This window comes from Trachurus japonicus, chromosome 5 (genome assembly GCF_045865225.1).
Source record: "Trachurus japonicus isolate A0001 chromosome 5, Traja_1.0".
NCBI lineage: Eukaryota > Metazoa > Chordata > Actinopteri > Carangiformes > Carangidae > Trachurus > Trachurus japonicus.
The window spans coordinates 32,948,081-32,959,095 of NC_140911.1; the positions used below are offsets into that span (position 1 = coordinate 32,948,081).

General features: G+C 41.5%; 1 protein-coding gene across 6 annotated transcripts in view; it reads left to right on the forward strand.

Moving 5' to 3' along the window:
* The window catches only part of itga7 (integrin, alpha 7), a 32,478-nt gene extending 21,755 nt beyond the window's left edge, over window positions 1-10,723 (forward strand). For 2 of the 6 annotated variants that reach the window (XR_015035878.1, XR_015035879.1), the window contains exons 8-26: window positions 273-361; window positions 500-627; window positions 1,495-1,590; window positions 1,692-1,753; window positions 2,060-2,229; window positions 2,841-2,996; window positions 3,713-3,828; window positions 4,091-4,277; window positions 4,432-4,506; window positions 4,778-4,857; window positions 4,999-5,076; window positions 5,384-5,486; window positions 5,677-5,892; window positions 6,099-6,218; window positions 6,417-6,530; window positions 7,187-7,285; window positions 7,562-7,687; window positions 8,195-8,357; window positions 10,145-10,723. Coding sequence is in view for 4 of the 6 variants with exons in the window: in XM_085777563.1 (XP_085633689.1) it covers window positions 273-361; window positions 500-627; window positions 1,495-1,590; window positions 1,692-1,753; window positions 2,060-2,229; window positions 2,841-2,996; window positions 3,713-3,828; window positions 4,091-4,277; window positions 4,432-4,506; window positions 4,778-4,857; window positions 4,999-5,076; window positions 5,384-5,486; window positions 5,677-5,892; window positions 6,099-6,218; window positions 6,417-6,530; window positions 7,187-7,285; window positions 7,562-7,687; window positions 10,145-10,300 (2,171 nt within the window). In the remaining 2 variants the exon portion in view is untranslated. The remainder of the gene's footprint in view (window positions 1-272; window positions 362-499; window positions 628-1,494; window positions 1,591-1,691; window positions 1,754-2,059; window positions 2,230-2,840; window positions 2,997-3,712; window positions 3,829-4,090; window positions 4,278-4,431; window positions 4,507-4,777; window positions 4,858-4,998; window positions 5,077-5,383; window positions 5,487-5,676; window positions 5,893-6,098; window positions 6,219-6,416; window positions 6,531-7,186; window positions 7,286-7,561; window positions 7,688-8,194; window positions 8,358-10,144) is intronic. The other 4 variants (XM_085777563.1, XM_085777565.1, XM_085777564.1 and 1 more) reach the window with 2 other exon arrangements.
* Window positions 10,724-11,015: the final 292 nt, after the last annotated feature.

The following is an 11,015-nucleotide window of genomic DNA, read 5'->3' on the forward strand; positions in this document are numbered from 1 at the left end:
ACATGATATTTAAAAATATACTGCAAAATAAATATCATCCAAACAAAATATGAATGTGAATGAACTTGCTGCGACCCAACAGGCTAGATTCATTTATTTGCTGATTTAATCTGGTGATCTAACTTTGATAATATTTGAACAGTGAGTGGTAGCATTTTTCATATTTTTCCATATCACTCTGTCTGTGGGTCATGTTTTAATCTTTAAAATGAGAGGAATGAAAAGGATTTTAAGTTTAAACATGTAAAGCAGCCTCTCCTATATGTGTGCAGATATCGCCGTGGGGGCCCCATTTGATGGAGATGGCAAAGTTTTTATCTACAGAGGCTCAGAAGCTGGAATTGAGACAAAACCTGCTCAGGTGAGTTACAGGTTTTCAAATGATGAAATAATAATAAATCTATTTGTAGTGAGTGGTAGCGAGGGAAGATGCATGGAGGGAGAGAGATGATTGTGAATGACAATGAATAATTAATAATCAGTGTTTCTTGCCCCTCAGGTGTTGGACGGCCGTGACTTTGATGTGAGACGTTTTGGATACTCCATCTCAGGTGGTCTGGATATTGACAGTAACCAATATCCAGACATTGCGGTGGGATCCCTTAATGACTCAGTGGTTCTCTTCAGGTGCGAAATATTTGACCTGTGGCTCTAAATGAAATAAAAAGTTTTGGAAAATAGTCTAGTTCAAATTCCATAATCTAAGTGGACATTTAAAGGGATAGTTCAAAATTTTGGCAAATTGGCTCATTGGGATAATCCTTATAGTTTGAGGAGTAGTTTTGTTACCTTTAATATTTGGTGCAAGTTATTTAGAGCGGCACAGCAGAGCCGTGAGCTGCTCAGAGCTACGCTACGGAGGCTAATGGGATTTCTTGGTTTCCCTCATCAAACTAATCAATTACACAATCCAACAACTCCAAAACGCTCTTGTGGACAAGTTGTAACCTGCACCTTCACCACGCTATGAGATAATAACGGAACATCACGAGACAGAGTTGTTTTCGAGGTAATTGCAGAGACTGCTTGCCAAAAATCTGGCCCTGACGGAAACGCGCACCAGCGTTTTTGCATGTATTTACCTCTAAAACAACTCTGTCTCGTAACGTTCCGTTATTATCTCATATGTAGTGTGGTGAATGTGCAGGTCACAACTTGTCCACCAGAGCGTTTTGGAGTTGTTGGATTGTGTATTGATGAGTTTGATGAGGGAAACCAAGAAATCCCATTAGCCTCCGTAGCGTAGCTCTGAGCAGCTCGTGGCTCTGCTACGCTGTTCTAAAAATAGCTTGCACCGACAATTAAGGTAACGAACCTACTCCTAAAACTATAGGGATTATGGCAATGGGCCAATTTGCTAAAATGTTGAGCTATCCCTTTAACACATCCTTATGAAATCCAAGTTTTACAATACAATAAAAAATACTGTTCTATGATCACTTGGTCATAATTTGTCTATCTATAAATCTTTGTGTGTTTCTGTGTGTCTCCAAGGTCTCGTCCAGTCATTCACATACACAGAGATATATCTGTTCACCCTGAGCACATTGATCTGGGGCAGTCCAACTGCAAGGGCAGAAATGGAGTTTGGTAAGAAAACATTCAGGATAACTTTGCAAAATTCTAATGTAGTATTTTGTCATGCCATTGAATTTGTGAAAGATTTTTTCACTCACCATCTTCTTTTTTAGCGTGGAGGTCAATGCCTGCTTCACCTTCTCAGCCCACCCAAAAGACTATGCATCACACATTAGTAAGTCACAACTCAGTCTTCTTCACAACCATTTTTGTTCTTCTCTCTTGTGGGACTTCATATCACCATCCACTGTGACAGGAGTCATTTCTATTTACAGTAGAAAGTAACCCTATCTGTGGGTAACATAAGACGTTATTATGATTAAATCACAGCTGTGTAGCAGTGTATTCCCCCAGACAGGGGGTTTATCATATGTCCCATCCCTGATGGGCCTTTTAAGTGCTCTCTGTGTGTGTCCTGACATTTCTCTTTTTAATCCCTTTCTCTGTTTTCCTGCATCGCCCCCGTCTCACTCCCATCAAGTCCTGGTGGTGCGCTTTGAAGCAGACATAGAGCGCAGGAAGCTGGGCCTCCCGCACCGCGTTAACTTCCTGGGTCGCAGTTCATTAGAGCCAGAGTACACTCAGACCGAAGAAGTGGTGCTGCATCGGCAGGCGCATGCTGTGTGCACCACCGCTGTCTTCCAACTCCATGTCAGTCACTTTGATTTGTTCATGTTGTCCACATCAGACACACGGGTGTAGTCTTTTATTGTGGGGTTAAATGTTAAAGCATCTTGTGTTCAGTTTGAGAAATTTGTAAACAACAGTTGGTGATGTTTGACCTAACTTTTATCTTTAACTTCTATCCACCTTTTTCGGTCAAAAATGTAAGCCGGTTTTGCTCTTGGAATTGTATGTTTACGTTTCCATGGTTTCAGTAGTCGCGGTAAATGCATGTTTGTTTTTTGTTTGTTTTTTCATTGAAAATCTGTAAAACGTCACGCCAGCTTTTAACAATGGATATCACACAAATGAACATCCATTGTTAAAACCCAGCTACATGCCTTTACTGCAACTATGACAACTACTGAAACCATGGAAACGTAAACATACAATTGCACCGGAAGAGCAAAACCGGCTTACGTTTTTGATGTTTTGAAACTTGTGGATAAGGAAATGGGTTAAAATAATAATAGTTTTAATTTTTGTGCTTGGTTTGTCTTGGTGTCAAAATTCTGCATATGTCCCATTTTTTAACCCTATTTCTATGACTGGAGATTATGTTTGAGTATTAACCATTTTTATGATTTTTGTCCCTGCAGGAGAACATACGTGACAAACTGCGCCCCATCTCACTGGCAATAACCCACAGTATCAAGCCTGTTCCACCACGCATGCACAGACACTCAAGGGTCAAGAAGCTGGAGAATCTGGCGCCTGTACTGAACATCTCCCCGTCTAACACAGTTCACACTGAGGTCTGTCGCAACAAAAAGGAAGCAGAAGTATTTTTATAATCAGCATGCATGTTAAGTGGTCAATCCTATGCTCTTTCAAAAGACCCCATTTTATGCTCCATATTAACAGCCTTTTCTGCAGTAATTCAGGCTCATCACAATGTTAACGCTGAATATATTATCAACTCTTCTGCTGATTCATCGCAGTCTTCATGGTTTTGCTCTCTTGAACCCTCTAATGCTTAATAGGTGTTTTAACCTTGGTGAGGAGGAGACATGTAGTTAAGGTTATAGAACGATCATAGTCATGGTTAAACGGAGCAATATTGACCGTCCATTGGAAAAGTGAAACGCAGCAGTCTCTGATGTTAAGGTCCAATGTTTTGTCCACCCATCAATCCACCCTGAACTCTTATCAAGATGGACCTAAAGAGGGGTTCTGTAAATATGCTGTTGTGGGGCATGCCATGCACTGAAAAGAGCCACTGCTCTGGGTTGTAATAAGCTGACCTATGGTGTTGTTTTTTTATTGGGAGGAAAGTCTTGACAGTACAGGTCAGAGTAATTGTAAAAGGGGGAGTTTCTGCATTTTAAGCACATAGAAAAGTATAATCCAATAAAACCACATTCTAGCACTTACCTTCCTCCAAAATTGAATTCTGTTTTGAAAGCTGATACTTGATACTGATATCACACATTTATGCTAACGCACAAGTGTCTCCTTTTGCCCCCTGAAGGTGAACTTCAAGCGAGAAGGATGTGGCAACGACACGATCTGCCAGAGCAACCTGAAGCTGAGCTACCAGTTTGGAACACGACCCATGACCTCCGACCTCTTCACCCCTCTGCCAAAGTTAGTATCTGCTTAACCCATTCTGTGTGAGCTGGGGGATTTTATAATGTGATCTGTTGCCTGAGAGACTGTTGCCTAGCAACCTTAACACCAATGTAAACATAACGCGTGCAACGGGATTTAGTATATTTTAACTTAACTTATTATAGCACATAGTACTGTAGTGTTTTCACTACAGCACTTTGCCTTCAGAATGTGGTGATTCACTTCCTGGCAGCTGTAGAGATCTGTTTTCATCTCCATCCTCTTTACCGCTCTGCAGAGATGAGGACGACGTGCAGGTGTTCTCTCTCTCAGACCAGCGGCTGGTGGTGCTGGAAATCACCGTCACCAACATGCCCTCTGACCCGGCTAACCCTCACGAGGACGGAGATGACGCTCACGCTGCCCAGCTGCTCATCTCCATTCCAGACACACTGTCGTACGCCGGCTCCAGAGTGCCACCACAGGTATGTGGCCAAAACACGGTGCCGTTTGGCAAGTCCAGAATCTGTGTATTAGATGTTTAGATCCAGAACAATATATTTAAAATGACAGTGACAGTTTTATTACTTATGTGAGACTGAACCAAAATGCTCTGTGATCTGTCATCACTGTCTATAGATGAGATGTCAAGCGAACCAGAATGGCTCCCAAGTTGAATGTGACCTTGGAAACCCAGTAAAACGAGACACCAAGGTAAGAAAATCAGTCCAAGCTTGAGATATTCAAAATTATGACATCTACTCATTGAGAGGATTAATTGATAATGAAATTCATTGGTAGTTACAGCTGCATTTATCATTGTTTTAAGAATTTAAACTGAAACAAGATGATAATGTCATAGAAGAAAGAAATCTGCTCTGTTCATGAACATGCTAAAGAACAAACATCAGTAAAACACATTTTTGGTTATTATGTGTAATCATTTTGTCCTTTCCTTTGGTGTTATATTTGTTTGTCTCTTCAGCTGAAATTCTCCATCAACCTGAGCACGTCAAGCATCACCATAGAGACCACTGAGTTGACAGCAGATCTCTTGTTGACAACGTAAGTTCAGTCAAAATGACATGATGAACTGGTGTGTTTCGTCTCACACCCTCAGTCTTTGCTTATATAATTGCAAATTTTGATCTGTTCAGATCAAATGAATTTTTGATCAATGAGTTTGTGTTTATCGTGTGTTCTCAGTATCAGTGAGCAGCCAGACCTGGCCCCAGTCACAGCATTTGCTAAAGTTGTGATAGAGCTCCCTCTGTCTGTCAGTGGGTGAGTAAAACAGTGACATCAATATGTATAAGCTTCTCTCAAGTGAAGTTGTTTTATATTCATTACATGCTTGTATTTCCTCCAGCTTTAATTTTGTTATAACAAATATATGTCAAAGCATTTGACAGTGACACATGTGACATATTCCAGTTGTTTTCAGTTTGACATTCAAGGTATATCAATAAACCTAAAATACAAATACAGTTTGACTGTGTGAAAGAGAGTTTAAGCTGCCTAGAGAACAGCCATCTGAGGCTGAGTGTGTACGCAGACTGACTCACTGATGTGATGATGTGTTTTACTGTAGGCTTGCCCGTCCTCACCAGCTGTTCTTCAGCGGGGTGGTGCGTGGAGAGAGTGCCATGACTAGTCTGGAGGACATCGGCAGCCCTGTGGATTTTGAGTTTGTGGTGAGGAACAAGTGTGTGTGAACATGTGTTTGTAAAAAATTAATTTGTTGTCTGACTGAGAAAGAAGAGAGATATCTTCACAGGTTTACAATAGAATTTATTTTTTTCACAAATAAAAGGACCCAAGAAAGAAAAATGCCTGTTATTTCCAGTTCTAAAATTATATCCTGTTTATATTTCTGTCTGTCAGGTGACTAATCCTGGACAAGCTCTGCAGACGTTTGGCTCTGCGTTTCTAAACATCATGTGGCCGTACGAGCTGGCCAATGAAAAATGGCTCCTGTATCCTGCAAGTCTGAAGTTTGAGGGTCACCCAGGCACACAATGCATCCCAACAGGGACCCTGAATCCTCTAAAGCTGCAGAGCTCCTCACTTGCAGAGCTTCCACAGACTGTCAGTCACGGGGTAAGCAGAGCAGACGTCATGTCTCACTACAAAAGGAAATGCTATTTAACACCACCATTAAACTGTTTTCATGAACCTACGTTTTTCTCAGCCTGCCCACGTTTTCATGTCAAAGATTCAAGCTGTGCTGGGCATAATACTTATTTTTTCCTGAACCATTTGAAGTGACTGATCCATCTCTGATTGTGCTGAATTTACACTTCCAGGAGCCTGGGAGATCACGGCGCTCCCACCCAGAGGACGAAGGCCAAGTGATGACAAAAGGCAGCGTGGGACGAACCACCCCAGCTGTGGCAGCTTCAGAGAGACGCAAGTCACTCAAACTGGTAAGAGGAGAAAGACAAGGACAGAGGAAACAAGGAGGAGGGAGTGTTTGATCGATTTGCAGTTAATGCACACAGCCAAATGAATACATGGCCAGCAGAAGATGCAGGCATTGTTTGTTTAGCTTTTCACTATTCTGCTCATGTCTGGGTTCAGTTCAATCCAAACATTGCCCATTGTCATTGTTTTTTTTTTTCCAGGATTGTCTCTTGGGGTCGGCACGCTGTGTCCTGTTCCAGTGTCCCCTCCATAGCTTCTCCGGTCAGGCCGTCCTCAAGATCCATGCCAGGCTGTGGAACAGCAGTTTCATAGAGGTAAAAAAAAAAACAAAAAAAACCTCCTGTCATTATTACATCAGGGCCTTAGTGAGCACTACTCTCACTCTCTGCTTCATTTTGACTGTTAGAGCTGCTGCTGGCACTCACATTGACACACTGGGTACTACGGAAAGTGAATGAGTGACAACTGAAGCAAGTGCATAAACAGAATGAGTGATGAAATGTATTAATTGGTTTTGAGGTTGGGGTAGTCAGCAGAGTGAGGCTGCAGCTTTGACCTCTGAATCACCTGCAGCTGCAGCTGCAAATCAGGAAATATGGGGTGCTCAGAGGTTGAGTGGTTGGCTTAGCTTGAAGCAGTTACTCTCACTCCTTGCTTTCCATCAAATACATGCATTTCTGTTTTTAACTTAAGAAACATTGAGGAAATATGGTTCTTAGATTTCTGATAAAATTGTTTTCCGGTTAGTGCTTGACCAATGAGTTTCCCCACATGAATCACAATGTTGTGGTGTGGGTATTGGATTTGAATATTATTGTGCCTTTACAAGTTATCATTCATGGCAACTTCAAGCTCTACTGCCAAACTCGATTTGGGAACAACAAAACAAAATAGTACTTTGAACATAGCTGGTTAGGTATCGAATTAATTTCCTGGTTTTCCTAATGGTTACTCTCTCCCTGTCTCTCAGGATTATCCAGCTGTCAGTGCTCTGGAGCTGCTGGTCAGAGCCAACATCACTGTGAAGTCCAGCATCAAGCACCTGGTCCTCAAGGATGCTGCCGCACAGGTACGTGGCTCACTTTACTTCCTTCAAAGCAGAACATCCACTGCCCACATCTCTTTGTGCATGCTACTTGTTTTTGAAATGTTTTGTTATATCAGGAGGAACACTGTTTTTGTTTGTTTGCATCCTTACCAACAGTGAGCAATACAAAATCATTTCACAACAGGCATGTGTTACTAGGGCCTGACTCATTTATTGATCCACTACATGGCGTTAATTCAGCAGTGAAAAAATATTTCCTGAAGTTGTAATTTTTCCTCTCGTTCTCATTCTCTCCAGGTTCCAGTGATGATCTACCCTGAACCTGGTCGGGGCGACCATTTCTCGATCCCCTGGTGGATCTTCGTCGTAGCCGTACTGGCAGGCAAAGTGCTCCTGACTATGCTGGTCTGCATACTGTGGAAGGTAACATACACCAACATGCACACAATACATAATGCTTTAAAAATGGACCATGTGCACTTCTTTACACATGGACCATCTCTGCATCCTCTCGTCCACTGTGTCAAAGTCCCAAAAGCAGTGATTATGTGGTCATTAATAAAACAGAAATCTTCAAGGTGGGACATTAAAATGAACATTTACCCCATTAAGATTCTCATCACAGCAAACACTGATAAAAGCCTCATTGACTTCATCCTGTCAGTTCCTTTTCCTACTCTAGCATTTCCTCATCATTTTCCCCGGCAGTCCAATTATTTGTGACTGCTTTGTTCTGTTCTGTCCTGTAATCATTTTATTCCTTCCAGCTCACTCTCATCTGTTCTCTTTTGTTCTTATGTTTTGCCCTCTGTCTCACCCCTTCTGTTTTGTCTCCCCTCAATTTCACCTCTTATCCCTTAATCCCTTTTCTTTTCTATTTCTCATTGTTTTCTTCCTGTTCTACCTCTCCCCACTTCCTCGTTGCCCCAGTGTGGGTTCTTCAAGCGCAGTGAGCGACGCCAGCACTATGACACGGAGTACTACCACGCCCATTTGGGGGTCCAACCCTCGGAGGCGGAGAAGCAGGCCTCAGAACTATAATATAATGTATTTCACTCTGGCCTGTTCTCCCCTCCTCTTCTCCCTCCAAGCGGTAAAACCCTCACCCACAATCGCTTTGTTTTGACCCGCTCTGGTGTGGCTGATGGTGTTCATTACATACACCATGAAATATTAGCACATTTTGGCACAGATGATCACAAAAACACACAGATGTACTGTAATATTATAGCAGTAACACTTGTTTTCTAAGGCCAGCTCCTCGTAGTTACTGTGTCTATGTTGGCATGGCTGGTTAACCTCATAATCAAACTGATTTCAATCTGAAATTAGAAAATTAGCAATAATTTTTGGTAAACACTTAACTGAATGGTGGCAGAGTTACGCTTAACAAAACTCTTGTGAACCTGACAGAAGTAGACAAAACTATATCAAGTTTCTAGCAACAACTGTTGATTTGGTCGGTCAGCTATAGTTAGCTAGTTATTGTTTCCTTTATTTTAGTTTATTTGAAAACATCTTGAAGTTTGATTAAAATGTTATTTACAGTGTGTGATATTGTACTGAGGGAAAAAATTAAAGCAGCAATGTAACAGTCCTACCGTAATTTTAAGTATGAGTAAGTATGAGGTTAGATGTAGGTTTATGTTTGTGTGAAAAGGCCACTAGCATGTGACCACCCTGTGTGTTTTGTTTACACTCTGGTTTTCTGGAGTGCGACTTTCCCAAATCTGGGCTAACATTAGCCTAAACTCTGATACCATCCAGGACCATTTTTGTTACTTTTTAGCTAGTTAGCCAGACACGCTAACGTTTTTAGTGTACAGTGGAGCATAGAAAAATGCATTCCTTCCACTCTTTCTCTTGTGCTTTTATTTTGGAAAGGATAAAATACACCATTGATGAGATGATGTTCTTTATAGAGTCAAGTGTAAAGATAGAAAAATTGAAAGCTTGAAGAATCTGTTATCCTTAGGCTTGGTTATGAAGCTATTTTTTGACAGTTGTTTTATGGGGATGGGGGTGTAGCCATCAGTGATGGATAGTAATGATAGTTATGATAATGTATCAGCTGTGCTCTTGAAAAGGGCTAAAACAGCCAGGTGCACTTTTGCCACCGTGGTGTTATTCTCTGTCATTTGATCAGAACTAGTAAAACTGTGGGTTATGAATTTATTCAAAACAATTTCCTTTATCCAGCATTGATCTGTCAGTCTAATCTGTGCGTATTGAACACCATCCAGCCATCTCTCCCTCAGGGCTGCAAGATGCCTGTTGTGCTGTGTGTTTTGCCGCCACTCTTCACGTCACTGTTTAATTATCTGCACTTGTTCAGTGTGGCACCAGTCAATGACGACTTTTCATGTTCAGGATGTGCTTGCCAAGGACTTTTCAATTTCTTAACAATGCCATTGACATGCATCTTATGACCCACTGACTTTCACAGGTGTCAGAGTGAACCTGTCAATTTTTGTTCATATTAATGTGTGCAAAATGTCTTAATGGCACTTTGGCAGTGTGTTGGTGTGTTAATCAAGAGGCTCTTAGGACTGGTGTTGAATTAGAAATGTAGAGCATGTGGATGTGCTTTTTCTTTTTGGATTTGCTTTTTGTTAAAGAGTCACCCTGACTGCGCAAGGTCACTATGAGATAATCAGTTTCCTTTTCAACAGTCTGTGGTGAACAAGGCAACACTTAAATTGAAAAAGCAGGATTAGTCTCTTACTAGACATGATATTGGAAAGCAAACCTTACCTTATCTACCGAAATAAGGGCAGACAAATGGTGATTCTCCATCATGTTCCCGCATACAGTATGTCATCAGTTAATCTTTTTTTTTCTCCCTTTCTTCACTTCTGTCTCTCCTTCCTGTGCTGACAGTGTGGCTTCTTCCAACGGGCCCACTACAAAGACAAACTGCCTCAGTACCACGCAGTGAAGATTCCTCGTGAGGACCGGCCTCAGTTCCAGACTCAGAAATCAGGAGTTGTCCCTAAAAAGGAATGGACCACTCACTGGAGCGACGGGACCTCGTAACTTACTTTGAAGCACTGACTGACTGAATTAATTCAAATCACCATGTGTGGCACTCATACTGTCTCTTGCATTGGAACTAACGGACTAAAAAAAACAAAAAAAAACGGCGCGCATAGGCTGAGACCATGAAATCTTGTGCACACTGTACTGTGTCAGTACTTGCATAATGGCAGCCCGTTACACTGTTAACTGGATCTATATTCTCCCATACAGTAGCCCACTGATCGCTGGCCTTGGATCGATAGCCTATTTATACTGTGCATATTTAACAGTGTTTTACAGTAAATACAGACGAACCAGTGTAGCTGCTCAGTATGTTTCACAGCCTGAACAGGGAGCACTGATGCTCAGTGCCTGTTTTGACTGGCACAACGACAGAGGACAGAAAATCATAACTCAAAGACATGCATGAATGCACAAACATACAGTGTAATTATACTATTAGATGTGTACAGAGGCACTGGATATCGATGAAGAAGCCACTGCCCATGACATAGACTACTTTTTTGCCTTAACTACTGTAAGACTGACAACTGAAATGGGCAATGAAAAGAAAAGCATTTTTTTTATATATATAAATGGGATGTTTGGGGATTTAGTAAGCACTGGCGAACAATGAAAGAATGTCAGTTTGTAAAATTGGTGCAGAACACTGAATGTGTTGTTATCTTGGCTTTCTGATTGCTCTGGGCTGGCTGACTAAGCCAATAAACAA